The sequence below is a fragment of the Heterodontus francisci genome, chromosome 20 (genome assembly GCF_036365525.1).
Source record: "Heterodontus francisci isolate sHetFra1 chromosome 20, sHetFra1.hap1, whole genome shotgun sequence".
Lineage (NCBI taxonomy): Eukaryota > Metazoa > Chordata > Chondrichthyes > Heterodontiformes > Heterodontidae > Heterodontus > Heterodontus francisci.
In genome coordinates this window covers 32,234,094-32,259,228 of record NC_090390.1, presented here as the reverse complement: position 1 = coordinate 32,259,228, position 25,135 = coordinate 32,234,094, and the positions used below count along the sequence as shown (strand labels likewise).

General features: G+C 39.7%; 1 protein-coding gene across 3 annotated transcripts in view; it reads right to left on the bottom strand.

The window, feature by feature from the left end:
- Positions 1 to 426: 426 nt before the first annotated feature.
- The window catches only part of ptenb (phosphatase and tensin homolog B), a 161,949-nt gene continuing 137,240 nt past the window's right edge, over positions 427 to 25,135 (bottom strand). For 2 of the 3 annotated variants that reach the window (XM_068052523.1, XM_068052524.1), the window contains exons 6-9: positions 21,178 to 21,319; positions 18,871 to 19,037; positions 12,510 to 12,725; positions 427 to 4,032 (exon numbers count right to left, since the gene is read on the bottom strand). In XM_068052523.1, the coding sequence (XP_067908624.1) occupies positions 3,844 to 4,032; positions 12,510 to 12,725; positions 18,871 to 19,037; positions 21,178 to 21,319 (714 nt within the window). In that variant the 3' untranslated portion in view covers positions 427 to 3,843. Of the gene's footprint in view, positions 4,033 to 12,509; positions 12,726 to 18,870; positions 19,038 to 21,177; positions 21,320 to 24,309; positions 24,410 to 25,135 lie in introns of those variants that run through there. The other variant, XM_068052525.1, reaches the window with a different exon arrangement.

Below are 25,135 nucleotides of genomic sequence, written 5' to 3'. Positions count from 1 at the left end.
ATTTTCCTAGATGGGTGAACTAAGACAGACCAAAAGGGTTTTACAATATTTATCTTCTGAAGTAAAAATTAACAGGAAGGGAGGGGAGTGGATTGGACATAATGGTGATAAATACTGATCATTTTAAGGTGGATATGCCAGTCACAGCAATCACAGGCAATTTTTACTTACAACTGCCATATTAGCGTTGAAGTAATTGCCCTATCCTATTAACTACTTCAGATTTTCTTTAAAACATATGGATACTCACATTCCTTGTATGTAAAATATTAAAAAGTGAATCTTAAGATATTGTAGGTCTTTTGTATTCTTTCCTCCACAAAATTACATTGTTTTAACAAAAAGATAGGATTATGAAGGCAAATATAACCATTCAAGATGGAACACTTGAGGTTAAATACTATGACCACTGCACAATGACAAGAATGAGACTTCAATCTTTAATCAATTTTAAGTGGAGTTTATAACAGTAAGATAAAGGGTAGTTAACAAACAACACATACAATAACAAATGGACATTGGATTTTATGAGCATCAATAACCTGTACAATTTACATTTGTTGGTTTACTTTTTGTGTATTCTCAGTGCATAGCATTACACACAGAGCAAATAGCTGCACAGCACAATAGTATCTCTAACAGGCTGAAATGGAAAAGGCTGTTTTACAGGCTGAAAATATATATTTTTGTATACATATTCTATATGAAATGAAATCCAAATCTGAACAGGCAGAACAGCAGGCAGCTTTGTCCTACATTGCAGTGAAGCCCCTTTATAGTGCACAGTTCCACCTTTTCCATCTGCATGCATGATGACAGAATTTTGAACAGTATTTTAAGTAAACAAGAGGCACTTTGTGGCAACCACAGGCTTTGTTAAACATATTGCACAAATCTGGTATTACTAATGACATGGACTCTTACACTGGCACCTTATGAATATTTTAAAGCTGAAACTTGGATATTTGATGCTGCCTGTGAAATCCACTCAGCCCATAACTTGTGCCACAGTGCAGGACCCCTGAGGCCACCCATGCAACTGCCCTTTGTGATTTACTGTGGCAAATATAATTCAGTGGGGCTACAGATGACTAAGGATGGCCAAGTAAATTCCTTTACAGTGATGCCGTCAACAAACAATTTTAGACATTAAGCTGCTGCACATCCGAAGAATTTGTTTATTAAGCGTATAGTCTGGAAACTCAGATAACCTACAGAATGTATTTACCAGACTAATTATGAATACTGTCATAAATAAAAAAAAAAGAGACTGGACAACTTTTTCAGTCAAAGTAATGCATGTCAGGCTCTACAAGGATGGTATCAATACAAGAATATGAAAACATACTATTACCACCTTTTCCACCTTCAGCATGCAAGGCCTTTAGAAGGTTTGGAAAAGTTGTTTATGGACCCCAATACACCCTCGATTTTCAACAGAAAATGAAAAAAACTCTTACAGTGCAAAAGCCCGGTACAATATGCAGCTGCTCTTACCCCGGCTCCTTAGCGTTCCAAGTGACACTGAGAATTTTATTTTCAGTGTTCTGAAGATGAAAGGGCCGACTCTTTGCCCCCTAATGTTAAAGGGAAAATAAAGCTGTATAAATACTTTGCCTGAAGCCAAGCTAAGTATTTCCAAGGCATGTAAGGCAGGAAAGTTTTCCTTCACTTGTTTTTGTGCACCTTTTACAAACTGGCTTTTATTGCCTGCTCCTGGTTGTCAAAATTTCCTTTTATTATCAATATAAAAAGATATAGTGGTAAACGTCTTTATGAAAGATGATATACATAAGGAAACTCTTCAAAAGTGGCATGTCTCAAATGTTCAGTTGTAAGCAACAGAAGAGAAGGGATTTTGAAAGGGAGGGGAAATCAATAAAAAAACTAAAGGAACGTTCCATCAATAAAAGAAAACTGTCAACAGAAGCTTGTAATTTGATCTATAAACCTAATTCCTTCCCTCTTTAGCTACATGTGTCCATTTCTCTTTCACTGCACAACTCATGCTCTTCACATTAGCTTTTGGACAGTTTTAAAGCGCCACTACAAAGAAAGATTTAAAAGATTCATGGTTTATAGCAAGAACAGACACCAGAACTGAAACATCTAGACACTAACCAACACTAAATGTTTTGGGTAGTTACTTCCAGCCCAAGCTGGATGTAATGTTTGTAATTGTAGTTGTCCATCACCAAATGGCCAAGCATATTAAATTTTGTGCTGAAGTAAAGAAAATAGATACAATTTAATGCAATAACCATCCAGCAAAATACAGTTTTCCCTGTCTTTAACAGTCTACTTTTCCCTCTTGAAAGAGTACATAAAGGGATTCTCACAACAGACTTTTACCACGTTTGTGTAACTCCATTTGGCTGGGCCCCATGGGAGTATGCAGTTCTATTTTTCTACAATTACAGGAAATGACGACGACTACCGGTTTAACACATTAACCAACAGAGCACAACAGACTTCATTTCATGCTGTTACAGATGAATAACGTATACACAGCTTCCTAGAACATGAATACAAAACCTCTTAATTTTAATGTTAAAATCCTGTGCGTACTGTGACCTTTCATTAAAACCAATTTATCCTGCTGAAGCATCAGCTGCAACAGTTTTCTCTATTTACTTGCACGCAACACACATTGTGTGTGAGACACACATCACCTAAACATGCTGCATACTCCCAATCCAAATTTTCCCTTACTATCATATGCCAATACTTGATCTTGTGAAAGAAGGCATCTGACCAATAGAAATAAAACAGCTCGTACTACACAAACATAATGAAGGTAATTTATATAGATACTGACTTAAAGTCCAAAACAGTACTAACAAAAGAGTGATCAACTTCAAGCACTGGCCTTGGTTACACAGGACATAGTGGAGCAGCACCAATTAAAATAATTCTAGCTAACTTATTAAATCATTGTAAAATTCTCCTTTTTACATTAACTGTCATAACTTTGAGCGGGCATGCTGCCACATTTATGAGATTGAGCCATTATCACCAAGGGACTCCAGCTTGTCACACCCCCTAAGAAAGGAAGGAAAAAACTTGAAAACTTGCCCTACGTGGACTCCACATCTGTGTGCCAGTAAGTTGTTTTTTTTTTTGTCCGAGCTTTAAGCCTCCTCCCAGAAAGAGTTCCTCAATCCAGCTGCCTTTTCTAGCACCAGTGTGCTTTGAAAGCACAAAAAGCAAGCAGCAGTAGAGCAGATTGCACAATCTTCTAGGCTTAATGCCTTCCAGAAAGGTGCAATGAGCTGTAGGTGGTACTGGAACCAGACTATGGATTTTTTTTTCCTTTCTGTGCATCCTTTCTAATTAATCCCTTTTCTCAAAACATGCATTTTATGCAAACCTTTTCACAAATCCTGCTAGCTGATAACAGACTGATCTGTTGTTACATGGATTTAAAGGGGCAGGGCACAAACCCTTTGTGCAGGTAAGTTAGCACCTACTGTTGGCAACATAACACAAAAGGAAAAAATTTCCTACGTACACACCAGATCTGTCTCCACTTTTTATAAAACTGGAATTAAATGGGAAAGTGCCTCTTTTTCCTGATTGCGCTTTTATGTGTCATTTGACACACAAAAATGTATACACGTAACATATCTACGCAATCTCTTTTCATTGGACAACAGTGTCAAAACCTTGCGGATGTATGTATGGGGCTAAACAACATTGGTCAGGAAAAGATCATTGTTCCTATAATTGGTGTAGCATTTTACTTGACACATTGTCCTATTGCCATTAAAAAAGGTACTTGCTTTCAGTTTATTCAAGTTTGTTTCCTTTTTCTCGCAGTTTTAATTTTCCCATAAAAATATTTCAGACTTTTGTTATCTGCGTATGCTGATCTTCATCAAAAGGTTCGTTCTCTGGGTCAGAGTCAGTGGTGTCTGAGTATCTATAGTCCTCTGGTTCATTATCGCTAACATCTGGTGTTACTGTGGCTGAACTATTGCCCATGGGATGTTGTTGTCGTTCCTCTACCGTTTTTGTGAATAACAGCTTCACCTGCACAGTAAAAAAAAATGTACAAAATAATTACACATCAGGTACATCACTAATTTTCAGCACTTTTTTGAATTTCAAAAGTAACTTGCAAGACACTGCTTTTTAGTGTAATGAATCTTCCTACAGATCTACAATAAACATTGTACTACTGTAATTTTCTAGCCATTTTGGAGAGAGCATTCAAAATATCTCACGCTTTGGAAAGCATATTTTAATATATATATATATATATATAAAAAAAAATAAAAAAATAAAATTGGTTAGATCAAAATGGTGTCATACTTCAAACTAGTTTCCTCCACATATTTAAATGAAATTGCGCGTATACACTGTGTACATATCCAGGGATGGTGGTCGAAGCTGTTAAGTCCCAGCTGTTCAGTCAGATAAGGCCCAAAAACATCTAATATCAGAATTGAACTGCAGAAAACTGATACCATGCAAATGTCAAATGGGTACAGTTGTAACAGACATGGATCATATTATTGTGGCAGTGTTTGAAACAGAACAATGTGGTGGATCATGTAAATGAGTAGCCCAGTGGTTGGTATTGGACTAGCAATCCAGAGGTTGAAAGTTCAAATCCCACCCTGCTGTAAAATGGAAAAAAATCTGGTTATTTGCAGGTTGTCACCAGAAAATAACAGTGTGAATGAAGTAGCCCTTTTGTCACAGAAACCCAACTGACACACTCATTTTGTCTGGCCTATGAGAGATTCCAGTTTCACACTATGTGGTTGACTCCAAACGGTAAAATGAACTGCCTAGTACCATACAGACTAGGATGGTCCCAGGTTAATCACACACCTGTGCTGAGTTAGCTGATCTTAGCCACACCGCACAGCAACACAACTAGAATGAGTACCCTATGCAATAGAGGGAACATTTCCTAATCATCCACATATTGCTGTTGTGTAGAAAAGTATATGGCAGGTATTTTCTCACTCGGCCTCCTATCCTCCTGACCTAGTTTTCTTGTTGAAGTGAGGCGAGGTGAGGAAAGGTGGCAGGTGAGGGAGAAGGTGAAAGCGGAGAGATGGGGGTGACGGAGAGGTTTGTAAACGAATATTCTTCTGGCAATCTGCTTAACGCAAAAATTGTGATGTCAATTCATGCAGGGTCATGTACGCCTATCTTGGAAAACATGGCATTTTTTTTTTTTGAAGTTCTCTACTTAATTAAAATATGATTTTCCAGTAGTTTACACAGTTTGGTGAGAAATTCTGTATCCTAATCCAACAAAGCCTGATTCCTTAATCTGCAATTCAAGCCATGTAGCAAGGGAGTTAATTGTGGGTTTCCAAATCATCTTTACAGTCTGAATATTACCTGCAGAAATCTGGAAACTCTGATAACCTTAAGTAACTAAACAACTGTGTACCATCTTAGACCCAGGTGGCAAAGATGAATTGACCTGTATTCTCTTTGAGCAATCCAATGGAAGTTCACATAAGTGGTGAGGGGAAAAAAAAAAAATCTAGGGATAGAAGAGATCAAACATGGATGGAATTTTCACTTACAAGTATGTTCTCAGGATCTACAGGGAAGCTCCCCCTCCTTGCAAATCTCTAGGCTCTCCTCTAGAATTAAGGTGCAATATGCACCCGCTTCACCGCATTGGAAAAAACACAGTAGTCTCGCAACCTCAGCTGGTTCAGCAGCTCCACCATTTTTTGTGTGTCAGATTCTTGCCTGCTGAGAGCAGACTGTGCCTTTATTGCAACATTATGTGAAGGATGGTGCTGTACAGCTGTGGGATGAAGGCTTTGTTTGAGAAGCTTCAGAAGAGAATCCTCTACTAAATTTTTCACAAGCTTTAGGGAATCATGTTAATGGGTGGGTTTCTGATCTCATCAACTCATTATTTGCTAAAAAAACCCTTGCCAAGTTTGAATTCTGGATGAGTGTTGGCAAGTGCTAGAACTTTAACTGGTCACAACGCAACTGCCAAGATTTACTTCAGTTGTACAATAGTCATTTTGTCAGCTATTATTCAATCTTGCCTCCTGGTTGGTCTTGTAAATAGAATGCAAAGACAAGGATAACTTCTCCCCAAACCCAATATGGTTGGACCTGCTGAAGCATTACTGAGGACTATCCTGATCTGATTTTAATTCTCTTTTTTAGCTGGATCTCAAGCAGTCTGGTCAAAAGAATTCCTTTCTAATGTGGAGATAGGAAAAACTTCTAGCTCTCAGGCCATGTCATCACAAAATAACCTACCCATATAAAAAAAAGTCCAGCTAAGGCTCTGAAGATCTTAATTAATGAGTTAACAATATATTATGTACCAATAACTTTGTAAATCAAAAAAACAAGTAAATTATGACAAACTGTAAAAAAAAAAAAGCGCTGCAAAAAGCACAAAAACAGACCTATTGAACGTTTTTCTGTGCATAAAGCAGTAGGAAATGCAACTGACAGGATAAAAACCAAGATGCAGTTCCAAATTAGGTGTTCTCATTAAAATGGGAGGACTACCTGATGAATATAGTTCCTATTGGTATCAAACTTTTAAAAGGGCCCAAGCCTATTGTATTTCTCCCTCTATTTAATGGCAGTATAGAAATTTACACAGATACCAAAAATTTTAGTGTGTTAATATTAAAAAACTGTTTCAGGATGCTAGGAGAGAGAAGTCAGGAAAAGTAACTCCAGGTTCCGAGCTCACATGAATAGCTGAATATTTATCAGCTTTACAAAGCCATACGGATCTATGACATCACTTGGCAATGATCCAATTGGAATTAAGGTGAAAACAAATTATGGCAAGGTTTAATTACTGAATAGGATATATTTTTATATGCCAGATTAATTTTTAAATCTCAAATGTAGAAGTATGAAAATTTCTTCAGAATGACAAGGAACTATGTATTACAAGGAAAAATATTATTTGAAGATGTAAAATGGATTTGATTGGTGTAAACAGATAGAACCACAGAGGTCTACAGCACAGAAACAGATTATTACACCCAATGGGCTGAATTTTACCAGCCCCTCGATGCTGCAGGTCGCGGCACGGGGGCCAGTAAAATGCTGCAGGGGAGAGGCCCACCTCGACCTGTGATGTCGAGATGGGCCCGCCGAATTTTACCGGTGGCGGTGGGGCCTCGGTGCACCCCCCCCACCCCGCCGCATGGCGGCGGCACCACAATTAGCATATGGTAATACTTACTTACCTATGCTGATTATACAGCCCGCCACCTCTCCACCGACACTGCCGGATTTTTCGTTGAACGGGCGGCCGTCACGTGCCGTCCCGTTCACGATGTGAAAAGCTGGTGGGTCCTCACTCTGCATTACGGGAGGGAGGGAGGAAACACAGGGGTCTAACACTGCATTCTTAAAGGGAGAAGGGAGGGGGGATACACAGGGTCTAACTCTGCATTCTTAAAGGGAGGAGGGAAAGGAGATACACAGGGGTCTAACTCTGCATTCTTAAAGGGAGGAGGGAAGGGGGATACACAGGGGTCTAACTCTGCATTTTTAAAGGGAGAGGGGATATGCAAGGGTCTAACTCTGCATTCTGGAAGGGAGAAGGGATGGGGATACACAGGGATCTAACTCTACATTCTGAAAGGGAGGGGGGATACACAGGGGTATCACTCTGCATTGTGGAAGGGGGGGTTCTGGGATTACTGGAGGGAAAATTGTGCTGGCATGAAGGGAGGTACTGTGTACCATCCCTCTGTTAACAGTGTACGCTTTGTGTTTGTGAGGCGACAATGTGGGGAGGGTACCAGAAAGGGCAGGAGCATTAAGGTTTTATGGATGGCGGGGGCAATCGATTCAGCTGGTATCTTGATGTGGTCATGCTGTGCCACTCTGAGTGTTGGCCAAGATGGGCAATGCAATGGCATGCCACATAGTTGATCCAGGAAAGCAGCTGGTGTACCTGTCAAGACCAATCCATGCCCTGTTAGGAACCTTCGAATATATGCAGGGTTCAACTTTATTTATCACATGGAAATAGGTCTGGTTCATCTTACATTGTGTGATCCTCTGCACCAGAGGCAATACCAATGCGACAGAGGCAATACCAACAGGCAGGTGTGATCCACGTAGAGGCCCGCGGTCGTGAGCAGCAGCCCCCAAGTGCAGCCTGTCATTACGGTTGCCGTGCATCTACAGGCCCCACATGATATGCCATCGGATGTCAAAGCACCAGTGTCAGAGGAGATTGCGCATATAGAGGGCGGTGACACGTCTCTGTGCCCTGAAGACCTGCAGCCCACGGGCTCCAGTGGACATTCCATACCTTTGTTCCTCATAGTGGCAGCGGTTCTCACCCCTGACACCTCAACAGCCTGACCTGCTAGATTTCTGCAGCACTTTCTGCTTTGTGTTTGTGTCAGCTGTCAGGAATCAGGTGCTGGAGCGCTTAAAATAGAGCCCCAGCACCTGATGCACAACTGTCAAGGACTCTCGCTGTGCCGAATGTCCTGCCTTTCCCTGTGTAATATTGGGAGGGCGGCTCGGTGCCGTGATTCCAATGAGCCTCCGCAATTAATATCGCGGGAGCTCGGCGGCAGCCGGCGAATGTGGGCGCCCCGCTGAGTTCAAAGGGCGCTGCCATGGACGGCGGCACCCCAATAAAATTCAGCTCAATATGTCTGTAACAGCCCCTTGGGTAAAGCATCAAAAACTAACTCCACTGTCCCATTTTCATTCAAACTGTTTCAATTTTCCTTTTATTTAGCTGCATTCTTAATTCAAGGAATTATGTTTTTGAACCCAAAGTGTGACGGTTTATCCAAACCCATAAGTATCCATAACCCATTAAGGATATAACAGCTTGTATTTATACAAGTGTCTTTAACATAGTAAACTAGGTGCTTCACTGGAGCATCAAACAAAATTTGGCACTGTGCACAAGAGGAGAAATTAGGACAGATGACCAAAAGCTTGATCGCAGAGGTAGGGGTGTCTTAAAAGAGGAGAGGTACCGAAGTGGAAAGGTTTCGGGAAGGAATTGCACAGCTCAGGATCTAGACGGCTGAAGAAATGGCTGCCAATAGTGGAGGAATGAAAATTGGGGCTGTGCAAGAATTGGAGGGGCACAGAGATCTTGGAGGGCTGGAGGACAGGAGGGGTGAGGCCATGGTGGGATTTGAAAACAAGGATGGAAATTTTAAAATTGAGGCGTTGCTGGACTGCGAGCCAATGTAGGTCAGTGAGCACAGGGATGAGGAGCAAATGGGACTTGGTGCAAGTTAGGATACAGGCAAGAGTGTTTTGGATGAGCTCAAATTTATAGAGGGTGGAGGATGGAAGGCTGGTCAGGAGAGCACTGGAATAGTCCAGTCTAAAAGTAACAAAGGCATGGGATGAGGGTTGCCACAGATGGCCTGAGATGGGGCAGAGACGGGCAATGAAATGGGAGGTGGAAGTAGGCAGCCTTGGTGATGGAGCGAATATAAAGTTGGAAGCTCATATACTCCTTTTACTTGTATTTTCTTCCAATATGTACTGTCACACACGCCACATTCAACTGCATCAGTCACCTATCTGCCCATTCAGCTAAACTTTCTTCCTGAAGCATTTTACAGTCCCCTTCACGGTTGGCCAAAATTCGTTCTTGTGTCATCATCAAATTTTGAGATTGCGTTCGCTATGTGCAAGTCCAAATTTATATGTATACAGAATAAAAGTGGACCCAGCATGAATCCTTGGGAACACCACTTCCAACACCTCTGCCAATTTAGGCAATGCCTATTTACCCTAAACTTTGTTTGCCAACGAACTTGGTATCCAAGCTGCTGCATTTGCTCTTATATGCCTGAAATTCTCTAGTAGGTTTCTTTTGAGACACTGTCAAATGCCTTCTGAAAATTCAAATACACTTTTCTCTATCCAATTGGTCATTCCAAACAACTTCTTTGTTAAAACAGCTTTCCTTTAACAAATCACATTTATGTCTTCTTGATTATCCCATATATTTTTAAATGTTTACTAATTTTATCTCCAATGAAAGGAGGATATCTGCAACATTAGACTAACTAGTCGATAGTTACCAGGTGTATTCGACTCTCCCTTCTTGAACTATCGAATATTTGCTACTCTCTAGTCCCACTGCACTAATTACATTTTCAGGAAGACTTTTTAAAAAATGCACCCTGGACCTCAGAAAAAGTAGGGGCTTACCTGCTTGAAGCGGGTGGAAGATGCCAAAATCTGATTGCAGGTGAGAATTTTCCACCACCCAACCCCCAGTTCTAATAATGCTCAATCAGAAAAGACAGGAGTCTCTTGAAAATGCAAATATTTTATTTATATCCATGACTGACAGCACTAAGAGCTTAACATTTGTAAGCCCCCATCACCATCTGACATGCAACATAAGAGGTAGTAACTTTAAGCTATATTCCAAAGTTCCAGTCCAGAGTGACGTGTACAGAGTAATACTGGAGCATTGTGGATATCATTACTTAGTTCAGCTGTTACATTCAGGCATAGTCCAGTTAAGCAATGAAACCTTGGAATGCAGTGCAAATTGGCCAGAGAAAGAAAGCCTTGCAGGCAGTATTTTGTGGATGATTATTTAGTGTTTTTATTTTATGGAATTTAGTTTTTTTTTAATGTTTTAAATGTTAATTTATACAGCTATAGTGGAATTGCCCCCAGTGGCCACATACTAACCCTAGCAATCTGGTTCATGGACCCAGGCGCTTGGTTTTATTTGCATTGATATTTCTTGCTCACTGGTTTGTTCTGTTTGAATTTTGGGAACTTGTAGTAATAGAAAGGGCTATTTTTAGTACTGATGTCTCATTGTTAGATAAATCCTAATTAGAACACCAAGATCTGTAACAATTTTAAAATAATTGGCAAAAGAATAGGGGAGGAGAAAGAGATGAAGAAAACTTTTTTTGCGCAGCAAGTTATGATGATCTGGAATGCACTAACTGAAAAGGTAGTGGAAGCAGATTCAATAGTTAGTTACTTTCAAAAGGGAATTGGATATATGCTCAAAAAGAAAAAACCTGCAAGGGTGTGGGGAAAGAGAAGGGGAGTGAGACTACTTGGATAGGTTTTTCAAAGAGCTGACACAGGCATAATAGAATCATAGGATCTTATAGCACAGAAGGAGGATTAAGAATCTGCAGCTTGAGATATAGGTACATTTTGGGAAAGTGTATTTAAATTTTGTATGTTCTAATGAAGGTCCATGGTTTGTACCCAGGCACTTCAAGCTTCAAGACAAAAAGCTTGGAAACTCCTGAGCTGCGCATTTAGCACAAGTCAAGATGGTGGCTGAAATACATTTTGAATGATTTGATTGGTGAGCTAGCTTTACAATTGTTGTTGCTTATAATTGGAGCTTGGGAATCTCCTTGCTGCTTCTTCATTAGTTCCCATTGTATCCTTTAGTAACATTTGAGGAAATCAATACTGGTTAATGAGCTGGCATGATTTGTTCCTTTTTTATGAATACGATCTTGATTCCATCAGTTACAACTGCAATAGACATTTCTAACGAGCAACATTTTTGAAAGTGCACTAGATGCAAGAGATTTAGCTATTTTCTGCAGTTTGCAAATATGTTGTACTGGGATACTAGAAATCAAGGTAAAAAAAAAAATCACCCTTCCAAGTATGTAAGATCACTTACAGAACTGAAAAGGCTTGCTGTGTCTGAAAATTGTCCTTAAATCACAAGTTAGGTCCAAATCAACATAGAGCAAAATTAAATTCTTAACAGCCCCCAGAGCTACACAAATGCTTAAAAATGATGCATACGATCTTTATGCATGTATAATCCAAATGGAATAACTAGCATCGAGTTGAACGGCTAATTTCTCAATTTACTAAGAGACTAAAAAGCATATGGCAAGAAAACGTAGTGAATTTTATTGGAACAAACCAAATTTCCAGGAAAATGCAAGTAATAGTGACACTTGCTTACTATTTTCAGTGGACAGCAATTAACAAAATTAATATAGCATAAACAACCACTTTTAGTTTCAAAAGTGTGAGATACACATGCAAAAGAAATTGCAAGCCCTCAAGTTTTTTTTGTCTAGTATAATTCCACACAAATGCTTACATTTGAGGTGCCAACCAAATGATCAAACAATTGAGAACTTAAGAACAATCCTACTGCTTCTGTGATTAACAATTAATTTATTTTCTGTCCTGATTACCTGGTGTATACATTGCTAGGTAATAAACAGTTTCTGCAAGAAAAATAATCTTGATAGATAAGGTACAAAACTGCAACAAAATTAGCCTATTTTAGAATACCAGTTCAATACCAAGAATCTCAAATGATGAGTCAAGGCTCTACAAATTCACAAAGATCAAATATTCAATAAGCAATGTCCATCCAAGCCACTAAACCACAAGAGGGCTCTTAATCAATTCTCCAATCCTCAGAATTTAAAAGCACAAAATCATTTGACATGAACTGCAAGGTGCAATTAAAGTACAATATTACGTGTTCCATTTTCTACATTTTACATAGAACTATTACTAACCTTGAAATTTGGTGAGAAGTATCTGTTGGCCTTGTCTTTATTTGCCTTGTCAAGTTCATTTTTAGTCAATGTGAGGGCCAGATATTCCTTGTCATTATCTATACGCCAACCATCATCTTCCTTGTCTGTAACTATGCTGCCATTTTCTACTTTATCTAAGTTCTCATTTGGTTGTGGGATGAAGAACGTATTTATCCAGAAATGGAACATTTTATCCTGAAGGAGAGAAAAAAATCCATAAATCTCGTATTTAATATTAAGGGAGTCTGGACTCAGTTCTAAGAAATAGCTTGCTCGATTTAAGCCATACTTTGGCTGAATACGATCCCAATGTTGAGTCCTTAGCCTTATAAAATGACCCAGAACTGACACAGAAGCAGTGGGGAAGATCACTGGTCTGTTAGGTGGCAAGGAAGAAGGATTTGAGGTGAAAACCTTGTTTGACTCCCGTTCAAGACATCGGCAATGTACAAGGAATAAATTTCTTCAGTATTTAGAAACTTGCTCTGCATAAGCTGTAAAGCTCGATTCTCAAGTAGATTTTAGAAAGGTATTAAATGCCGTTTCCAAGAATAATTTCTGCTTCCAGAGTATGGGATGTAGATAAATGAATGAATTACAGCCGTTGCAGCAGTCTTACCATCTTCTGATGTCTGAATAAATTTTCTTATTGTACTGGGGAAAGGCACCAAAGAAAAATGCATGTGGCTATTAGAAACAGAACAATCAAAACCAGACATAAATGATTGTAAGAGGTACTGACTGAAATTTTAAAGTACTGTAATAAATTAAAAAGCTTTAAGAATGCACTCATACAGACCTGGTAGAAGATTGGCTACAGATATTGCATGGCCTGGAGGAGAGAAAAAGGAAAGGAGGAGCAAAAAACAGTAATTTTGATTGTTTTAACGAATGAAGAATTGATGAAAGGGGATTGGGGGTAGGGTGCGAGCGAAGTAAAGGAATCCATCCAAAATTTTCCCCAATAGCTTAGCAAGTTTATCAACTCCCTGAGCTAGATTTAATTCCCACTTTGTGTCAAGTTAGCTGATCTCAGCCAAAAAGGTGGTAGAGGTGCTATAGAATGCCTCAGTGGATCTAGATTGAGGGGAAAATCATCCAGCACTCTACTCCCAATTGCTAACCAGCAACCCCTACTGAAAAGGCACAAGTAAGGCATTGGGAGAGAAAAAGATTAAACAAAAGTGTGAGCCTCTTGCATTCCAATAGCCTGTCGACACAAGGCAGAGAACTGCACATGAATAATAGCCACTTGGCTGAATTGTCTCAGGGGTATGTGCTTGTGGAAGAGCACGACAAAAATGCCTTCAGATTGGAAGGCAGACTACTGATGAAGAAAAAAAAACTCTTTCCTGTTGATAAGCAACTTACTTAAGGTAGGCAGAATATAAAAATTGTCAGGTTACTCCCCCCACCCGACCCCATACCAATTCTAAATTTCAAACGAACATTACAAAATGAGATTCCCTGCTTAGGTCAATTACATAAAGTCATAGAATCAATAAAAATAAATCGTTAAATACCATGGGGCAAAGATTTCCTCTGTATACTGGATTCTACCAAGTGCACTCAACTCCAGACCTCAATACAGCCTTGGTCCAAACATGGACAAATGAGCTGAATTCCAGAGGTGAGGTGAGAGTGATTGCCCTTGATGCCAAGGCAGCATTTGACCGAGTGTGACATCAAGGAACCCTAGCAAAATTAAACTCAATGGAAATCAGGGGCGTGGGGGGTGGGCGGTGAACTCTCCGTTCGTTGGAGTCATAACTAGCACAAAGGAAGATGGCTGTGGTTGCTGGAGGCCAATCATCTCAGCCCCAGGGCATCGCTGCAGGAGTTCCTCAGGGTGGTGTCCTGGCCCAACCATCTTCAGCTGTTTCATCAATGACCTTCCCTCCAACGCAAGATCAGAAGTGGGGATTTTAGCTGACAATTGCAGTGTTCAGTAACATTTGCAACTCCTTGAATACTGAAGCAGTCTGTGCCCGCATGGAGCAAGAAGGTTCAACAACATTCAGGCTTGGGCTGGCAAGTGGCGTGACATTCGTGCCACACAAGTGCCAGACAATGACAACAAAAGAGAATCTAACCATTCTTCACATTCAACGGCATTACAATTGCCGAATCCCCCAATGTCCTGGGGGTTACCATTAACCAGAAACTGAACTGCACCAGCCATATAGATACTGTGGTTATAAGAGCAGGTCAGAGGCTGGGAATTCTGCATTAAGTAACTCACCTACTGACTTCCCAAAGCCCATCCGCTATCTTCAAGGCACAAGTCAGGGGTGTGATGGAGCACTCTCCACCTGCCTGGATGACTGCAGCTCCAACAACACTCAAGAAGCTCAACACCATGCAAGACAAAGCTGCCGGCTTGATCGGCATCCCATATACCACTTTAAAAATTCACTTGCTCTACCACGGGTGCACAGTGGCAGCAGTGTGTACCATCGACAAGCAACATGCCAAGGCTCCTTCAACAGCATCTCTGTCACCTTGAAGGACACGGGCAGCAGATGCATGGGAACACCACCACCTGCAAGTTCCCCTCCAAGCCACACACCATGCTGACTTGGAAATATATTGCCATTCAATGTGGTTGAGTCAAAAATCCGGAACTCCCTCTCTAACAGCACTGTGGGTGCACTTGCACAACATGGGCTGCAGTGGTTCAAAAAGGTGGTTCACCACCACCTTCTCAAAGGGCAGTTAGGGATAGCCCACATCTCATGAACAAATAAAAAAATGCTATGTGTAATGAAATCATAAAACTATTTATAAATAATGGTTTTGTAATTTTGTTACACTGAGAAATTCTCTGCTACAGAATGTACTAGCCAACTACGGCCCTCTAAACAATACCGAACTATGATAAATTTAACACTGCTGGTCTTTGGTCCAGTTTGTAAGAAAAATATTTGCATTGTAATGATTCTGACTGAGAGCGAAGCTACACATGGCAGCATGGCATATCAGAGTCAAAATTATCAGCCAGTGCATCAGACAATTTGAAAAAAGCTGACTGCGTGTATGCATGCATGTTTCTGTAAATTTGTGTGTTCAGGTGAGCAGTGTTACCATTGAAGAATGGGACACTTTTCATTTTAGACACCCTGGATCATCATTAGCTCCAGTACAGCAGTTAGATGCAGACTTAACATCCATCCAAACAATAGGCCTCAGACCTTAGAAAAGCGCCCATTTTTTCCATTTCCTGTATCAGCTTTCCTGTGGCATCAATGATTGCAAGTTAGTTCTAAATTTGGAGCAGTTTGGTTCCACAACTATGAGAAACTGGATAACGTCTGCCAAAACTCATTTAAAGACATAATACAAAGGGTTAGAGTTAATGGGTGTTCCCTGGATTGGAGAAGTTGGAGGGTTGGAAGTGGGTCAGTGCTGGGCCCACATTTGTTTTCAATATAACTGATGATTTGGACTGGGGCATAAGGAGTACTACATTGAAATTTACTGATTACATATGAGTAGGTGGCTTGGCAAACAGCAAGGAGGACAATCAGTTTAGGAAAAGCAGACATATGAATATATTATAGAAAGGAAATAAAAGAGTTTACAGTATAGATAGACATCATCAGGGATGAGACTATAGTTTTGAGGAGAGACTTGAGGTATTTCCTCTGAAGCCAAGAAGAAATTTAATAGAGGTATGAAGCAGAGGAAAATATAGGGTTACAAGGAGACAGCACAGCAGTGAGATTAGTCTTACATTGCTCCAACAAATCAGCCACAGCAGACATGATGGATCGAATAGCCTACTTCTGTGCTATAAATTTCTATAGTTTTATGGTTTGTAGCAAGCTTAAAGAGGAATCTGTCATCCGAGTACTGTGAACCCAGGTCCCAGGACTGAAGTCCTGTGTCTAACTGACTGCACTACCCAGTTCTAGAATTTATTACATACAGAGAAGCATTACATATACAACTGTAAACCTAAAGTATTGTTTCAATTTTCCTTTTTAAAAGACCCATCCAGTCATGCAAAACAAAGTCGGATGGCAAAACCTGCCAGGTGCAATGGTGACAGTAATGGACACTAGAAATTAACTAAAATTGGTTGACTAATACACTCCTCAAGCATATTACAACTTATCCAAACATCTGAAAATCTATTATCCTCCATTTTTGATCACATCAAGGATTTCACCTGCTGCACCAGGATTTAAACTGATCCCCAAAACTGATGTGTTTTTGAGAATACTTGTGCTTAAATTTTTTACAGTCTGTGCAGGAGCTGTTTCATCTAACAATCAGGATGAGGCAACTTATCAAGAAATCACATTCCTCTTTTTAGTACATAAATATCACATCTCAAACTGGCCTGTTTGCTTATATGACCATATCAATTTTCACAGTTCTAGATCTCAACTAGCTTAAAAATATGACACTGAGCTAGTTTCAAGTCAGAAGCCATTTTGTCAATGTGATTCACAACTCCAAAATGGTTAGTATGTTAAGGAAGGTACAAGAATGCAGGCAAGTGATTTTCTTTTTCGAGAAACAGATATTGTAATGTAGTCAGAATGGTTAAATAAAGTAACAGTTAAATGTAAAAATAAAAGGGAGTGAATTGCAAGAAGACTGCGCAAGTAGATTTTAGCTTTAGTTGTACAGGATTCATTTTACCATAGTAGAACTACTCTAGACAAGGGCATATTTTCATTATGAACATTTATGTTAGTCCACGTTTGAGACAGAACTTTAAAAATGGCCTGTCCAGGTCTTTCCAGCACCCCAGGCATTAAAGAGATCATAGAATCAAAGAAAGTTTAAGGCACAGAAAGAGGCCACTTGGCCCATCGCGTCTGTGCTGGCTGAAAACCGATCCACCTATTCTAATCCCACCTTCCAGCATTTGGTCCGTAGCCCTGCAGATTACAGCACTTGAGGTGCATATCCAGACTCCTTTTGAATGAGATGAGGGTTTCTGCCTCAGCTACCCTTTCAGGCAGCGAGTTCCAGACCCCCACCACCCTCTGGGTGAAAAAGCTTTTCCTCATCTTCTCTCTAATTTTTCTACCAGTCACTTCAAATCTATGCCCCCTCGTCACTTACCACTCTGCTAAGGTAAATAGACCCTTCACCTCCACTCTATCCAGACCCCTCAAAATTTTGTACATTTCAATCAGATCTCCCCTCAGCCTTCTCTGTTCCAAGGAGAACAACCCCAGTCTATCCACTCTTTCCTCATAGCTGCATTTTTCCAGTCCTGGCAACATCCTCGCAAATCTCCTCTGTACCCTCTCTAGTGCAATTACATCCTTTCTGTAATGAGGTGACCAGAACTGTACACAGTACTCAAGCTGTGGCCTAACCAATGAGTTATACAGTTCCAGCATTACCTCCCTGCTCTTATATTCTCAGCTAGTAAAGGAAAGGATTCCATATGTCTTCTTAACCATCTTATCGGCCTATCCTGCTACCTTCAGGGATCTGTGGACATTCACTCCAAGGTCCCTCACTTCCTCTACTTTCTCAGTATTTTCCCGTTAATATTCCTTTGCCTTATCTGACCTCCCCAAATGCATCACCTCACACTTCTCCAGGTTGAATTCCACTTGCCACTTTTCTGCCAGACCATCAATATCTTCCTACAGCTATCCTCCTCACCATCTACCACAGGCCAATCTTTGTGTTGTCTGCAAACTTCTTGATCATGCCCCCTACATTTACGTCCAAATCATGAATGTATACCACAAAAGCAGAGGACCAGTAGTGAGCCCTGCGGAACGCCACTGGAAACAGCTCTCCAGCTGCTAAAACATCCGTCAACAATTACCTTTTGTTTCCTGCCACTGAACCAATTTTGTATCCACCTTGCTGCATTTCCCTGGATCCCGGATCCCATGGGATTTTATTTTTATAACCAGTGTGCCATGTGGGACCTTGTCAAAGGCAATGCAGCAATGGTTAACTGGGTATATTTTAATATGTTCTGATGAAAGAACATTGACCTGAAACATTAACTCAGTTGCTCTCTCCACTGATGCTGCCAGTCAGTCTGAGCACTTACATCATTTTATTTCAGATTTCCAGCATCTGCGGTATTTTGCTTTCATAATTTCTATGCAGTTTGCAAAATAGGTTCAATCTGTTAGTGTTGCGCTTGACTTGAATGCCTTTGGGTGGTGATGGAATTGGGGGGTGGAAATTAGTTAGTGTAAAATCTTTAGCCTTTTTAAAAACAAGTAGAAATGTACTGAAGGTGAGACTTCCTCATACACTGCACTTTACAGATTAAAGTTTCTGTGTCCTTGATATATACACAGATACCCCTAGTTATATTAAATTGACTCCAAATCTAGTAAGAACAAACCTTTTTCATCATCTTGTTCTGTTTGTGGAAGAATTCCACTTTAATATCTCCACACACGGGTAGAGGTTGAGGAAAATCAAAATACATGTACTTGTCTTCACGCCTGGTCGGTCCCAAAGGGGAAGTGAAGATCTTCACCTTGAGCTGTGATACCACAAACATAGGATCTAAGAAAGAACAAAAGACCTTTAAGTTTTTTAGTCCTAACAAAAATAAGGAAATATTAACTACAAGCTTATTTTTATAGCTAACTGCAAATTTTCTAATGAAGCCCCATGTAAATGACAAATCAGGTGGCTTCAGGTGACAATTTAAATGTTCAGAGATATACATGCCAGAACAATCTATCCTCCAATAACTACGCTACAAACAAGGATAAAACATCTTCCTCTAATTGAATACTGGGTTTCTTTTGTAAATGGGCACACTTTGAAGAGCCATGTTAATTGAGAATTAATAATTCAGAAATTCATGTGGAGTATTTTTTTGACTTGTACATTGCAAGACACCAGCCAGATAACAAAGCAAAATTGATACTGCTGTCAGTGGCACATGATCTTGAAACTTAAAAGGGTTTATCTTAATAGTATTCAAGGCTGAAAATTCTGCTTCAATACTCCTGTTACTGCCTATTTCTACCTACTCCCCCAAAGTCAGGATCTTGCATCCTAGCGCTCTTTAATGGGAGATGCAGAAGCACTGAGTACTGGTCCCCATGAAACTGCAAACTTAAAAAAAAGGTTGTACAATTTCGAAAGGAATTCAATTGGAGCACTTAGTCACAGATTTACGAACTTTCATTCACACTGGTGCAATTAATTTTATTTTATGGGCAAGAAAGGGAATTGATGGTACAGTGGGTTAGCATGCTGCTTTACATTTGTGGGATGGGGTGAAAACGCATCCCCCACCAAAAAGTTGAAAGTCTTGGTTGCTATGGATTTATGAGGTAAGGGGAATGCTACCCTGGATAATCATGAGAATATGCCATGGCAGAACAATGCCCATAATTCTAAATAAATTGGAAGACTCACAAGCCTTTGGGATATCTAGTCTGCAAACAGAAAAATTCAATTGGCTTGCGGAGTAGTAGAAATTCTGCTGACACTGGAGCTAAGGCCCATTGTTTTGGTACAGTAGAAAGGAGGTACACCTGACAAGGTATGCTATTCCTCAAAACTGAATTACCTCACTTCTTTCTTTGAAGTAATAATACGGTGGAGCTTCCTGTTGTCTTAGTAGTACTGGGCAATAGAGGGCTGCATTCCTGGTCTGTTTAAATTTATACCTCTCAATTATGACAGCAAATAGGGTGCTACAACTGACTTCCCTGGACTAGTGACGGGCAAAGGAAGAAAAAGTCATACTTGTGTTACTGATTGCAGCTAGTGACTCCCTGCTAGATAATGAGTTTGTGAATGGCCAGTCAACTTGCCAGTCTCACACATGAGGAACGGCCACTTGATTAGATATGCAGAGTACCACCAATGCTCACAAAACTATTCATCAACACAAGTCCTTCCCCAGAAGAGCAGGGGGTGAAAACTGAACTACAACACAAAAATTGATGATTTCCTATTAGTCACTGACCCAGAATTTGCTTAGTATTGAAATGCAATGTGGCATCAAACTTATCTAATTGGAGTGGTATTTGAAAATTGAAATTTCATGAGCAGCATGAAAGAAAATACCAGAACGCTGATTAAAACATGGAAATAACAAGAATTATTTCTAGTTCATCATATTCAGTCCCTATTCATGCAATGTCTGAAAATCTTCACTGCTAACAGATCTTAGTTTGATAAAAAACCTATCATTTCCACACAGCGCTGCCAGTTTTGCCCCTATTCCCACCAAACCCACAGCTCAAGAGCTGGTCAGCCAAACAGAGCTGTAGGAAAATCAATGGACAGCTCTGTGGATAACATGTGGCAGCATCCAGCTGAAATTTTCTGTTCTATTCTCTCCCAATCTAGATTCTAGGTAGATTCTATTTAGCAGCATAAATGATCCTTTGAGAATATGAATTTTTACAAATTGTTTAACTTAAAAAAGCAGCATGGTCCAATCAGATATTGGGAAAGCACATTTGACCATTACTGACACTTGTTGGAAATATCAGTTGAAAACATTTGGGTTCTAGATGCTGTTGTATTATACTAGAGTACAGTTCAAATGATTTGTTGTATTACATTGTCTCTGCCTGGTCAACAGGCAGATAGCAAACTGAAACAGCAATATACTATTACAATTTTCTGTCCCTCCCCTCCAAATATATATATCTAAAAACAAGTAAAACAGACTTACTGCACGTTCCACCACTGAACATTGGAACAGTTTCAAACTGCATCTTGTGAAACAGTAATGCCACTGGTTTGTAATCCAATTTGTGCTTCAAAAGGTAGCTGTAATAATATACATAGCGCCTCTGGCTGGGAATTGTTACGCCCTAAAGAAAAAGTAAAATATATATGTGTATATTGATCAAGTATAATTGCATTGAGCAGCTCAATTTCTAGTACCCAAGGTTCTCTGATACAGTTTACTCCAACTCCTGGCAACAAAGCCATTGGTGCCTGGGTATACACTAGTTTCAGAACAGCAATTTGCAGTGACCAAATTTGCATGGCAACGATATGGATGTAAATCCACAAGCATTTTAGATGACATGCATCCAAAAAGCCTGCTAATATCTTTTAACTATGGCATATTAGATTATTTGTAGTGGTAGGATTCCAGGGCCCATAGATTGCGTTTGCTAATTTGACACCAGAACACCTACCGGCAGGACTTACACTTCAATTATTACCAGGATATGTCCACAACAATTCAAAAACACAAAAGCACCAACAGGTTAGTTTTTTTGGTCTATTCTGATGCACTGGGAATTCAAAAACTTAGCTGGGATATCATAAATAATCAAACTTCGGAAAAAAAAGCACAACACATTCATCCCATTCCTTAAAAATCTATGGGACTGTCTCCATATCCTTTACACATAATTCCAACCTATTTTCTATCATCTGATTTTTCATTCTAGCTTTAAAATTTACTCCCCATAACTTTTTGCACCTCTTCTACTCACAAAGCAAATTTAATGTTTTCTTTAGCATTAATTGCATCCTGTAGCATTTTATTCCACAAAGCTAGCATTCTCCAGGGAAACTGAAGTCTTGTTCTAAATCTATATTAAAAGTTTTGTGTAAGATGGTAGGGTCTGGGCAACAGTGACCTCAACAGTATGTGGTCAAGACGTCTGGAGAATCAATCATATTGCAGCCACATTGCCTTCTGCTTCTTACCCACCTTAGCTCCACTTATATCCACATGGACCCTGACACCTCATTACCAGCAACTCCATGATTGCCATGAGTGACCACCTTTCTCTGCTCGCAGTCCAGACTGATGAGCCTACCCACTACTTTTAAGCAGTTTTCCCACTTCACACTACCAATCAACTACCCCGTCTGTCCCCACATGATCCTCATCTATAGTCAGCTATGACTAACACCATCAGAGATTTTCTATTTGGCTTCTTCCATCATACATTTTTATCCCAAGGAGAGTGTCCCCGCTTTAATTTATAGAAAGAGAAGCTGCTTAGTTGCCACCACAGCATTTACAATGGAACAAAATTAATCATTCTCGACCTTTCTATGCACTCCAGATTGAACGCATGTCTTCATCTGAGTAAAGAGATGAAAGCTGGAAAGGGTCTCAAAAATACCCCTTGTAGTTTGTGTTATTTCTTTTACTCAATTTTTTTTTCAATATAATCAAAGTGGGTTCACATTTTTCAATTAACAATGACAAAGGAACAATGAGCATTAACAGCTATTCACCATTGTGACCAACACTGTTGAGCTAAGTCCTCTCCTTACCCTTGCACACCAAATTTAAAGCATGAGGCACTAGTAGTAATCAGGAACCAGAACCTCAATGGATTTTCCCACTATCTTGCTGAGCCATGCTGATGCGTGTCAACTTTCTTGGAAAGGTTTTCATTTCCAGCTGAATATTAAGTTAACTAGTCATCTAAACATCCTTGGTAAGCAAAAGTCCAATGCTGATTTTAATATAGTGGGAATAAAAGAGCTCATGAAATGCCCATGGAAACATATACTACCTGTGATCTAGGTGCTTAAGTAATACATAGATGGTAAATAGGAGAAATAGCAATTTTATTCCCCTATACCAAATAGGCTACGTGGAGATTTATTTTCAAATAAACTTGCATGTTTGGGAATTACAGAGGATATCATGATGGCACTATTAAACTCCCCTCTCCCACGATCTGCCACTATTCATATGTCAGTGGCTATCATCTTAAAAATCTAAACAGGAATTAATTTCATCAGGTTCTGTGACCCAGAAATCAATGAGAACAGAAATGTGCACAAATACTTAGCTCTACAACATGACTGCTGAACTTAAGTTACTGCACATTTCAAACTGTATGAAGGAACATAGTTCAGCTGCAGTTTGGCAATTCGGGAATAAGGGCAGCATTATTGCCACAGGACACTTAAATACAGCAAATCCATTGCAGTGGGAGAGTTGCAATTTCAGTTGTAATGCCACAGACGCACTTATCATTCTCATGCAAGATAACAGGGCTTGATCAGAGAATATTAATACATGGTAAATATTTCTCATATCTTATTCCTCCCTGCATTTCTCCTCTCCTTTCCTAAAAGTATTGACTCTTCAATGTTCCGCAGGCACCAGCAGCCCTCTGGATCATCAAAGTAGTGATCATTCTTCATGGGAGCCAAAACAACGGAGAATGATCTGGTCTCTGCTCAACGCCACACACTGAATTTCCAGCAGGAATTATTGGTTAGTGCTTAGGATTGGGAACTACTTCTCCCTCAAACCTCCAAATACAGATGCATTGAGGGCAATTGTAGCACATCAGTTGTTGCCTCAACTGTAATCAGCTAACTCAGCAGAGGTCAGTAAAGGAACTTGGGGCCCATCTGGTCTAAATGGCTTAGAACCACATCACATGTTTTTAGTCACTAGGCCATCAGCTGAACTCACTGTATTTGAATATTTAGAACCTTTTCAATTTTTTCCAGGAGCAGCTTACAAGACATTCTTGACAATACCAAGAAACTGGAATGCAAATTGAGTGAAAGTTAAGTATAATAAAATGCACAGATATTCTATATGATGCTTTGTAACAAGAATTAGTGTCAACAAACTAGTGATAAGGGTCATATATTTGATTCATTTTCAAAGTTACCTTACTATTAATTTTCTTTTTTGAAATAGACACATGTTGCTTGTTTAATACCTGTCAGCACAATATTTTTACTACGCGGATCGATCTTTCATTTACTGCATCTTTAAATTACTTTAAAGTTAAAAATATCTCTGCACAGCATCTTAATCCTTTGAAAAGCTGTTTTATGGAATATACCTTGATCCTCTCACCTCACCACTATGACACTGAAGTAGTTCTTCTGCTGTCACTCAATATCTGTATGCAAACCATATTCTCTTGCTGCTTCTATCAAAGGAGCACTGATGCCAGAAAAACAGAATCAAGTAAACTTATCCTTCGTGTCTTCAACCACTCTACTTAGTGATTCAACCTTGTCAACTATATTCAGTTGAAGCTTTCCTATGTTGGGTTTTTCTTTTTGATCATTCCCGATGCCCCACTCTCGGCTACAGCATGGAGTTTACAGTATAATGCTGTAACAGTACACATAATCAAGCCTTAATAAAACAATGTAATTGGTTACAGTGAATCATGCTTAAGGTAACAGGCTGACTAAAGAGGGAGGACAGATATGGCTGGATGGGAATGAAAATAATATAACTTGCTGACAAGGTTTCTAAAAGTAACAAGTATGAATCATGCATAAAATTCATATCATGACGATGGGAAATATGCTTAGGTTCCAGAGCTTCTTGCTACAAGCACTGAGCTGGGAACATTGGCAACCAAGAGGAAATTTTACAATATGACAAGATAGACCAAGTTGAGGAAGATCATTCAACCTATCTTCTCAAACATCCAAAAACAAATAGTCCTATCAGAACGTCGAGCTTTTTTTCAAATTATTCCAAGACTTCTGCCTCCACTATCCTACCCATTCATTCTATGCACCAAGTCTCTCTCACCTAGCACCCATGTTCTTCCTGACCTGCACTGGCTCTTGGTTCTCCAATGCTGCAAATTTAAAATTCTTATTCTTGTGTTCAAGTCCCTTCATGGTCTCACTCCCCACCTCTAACCTTCTCCAACTATATA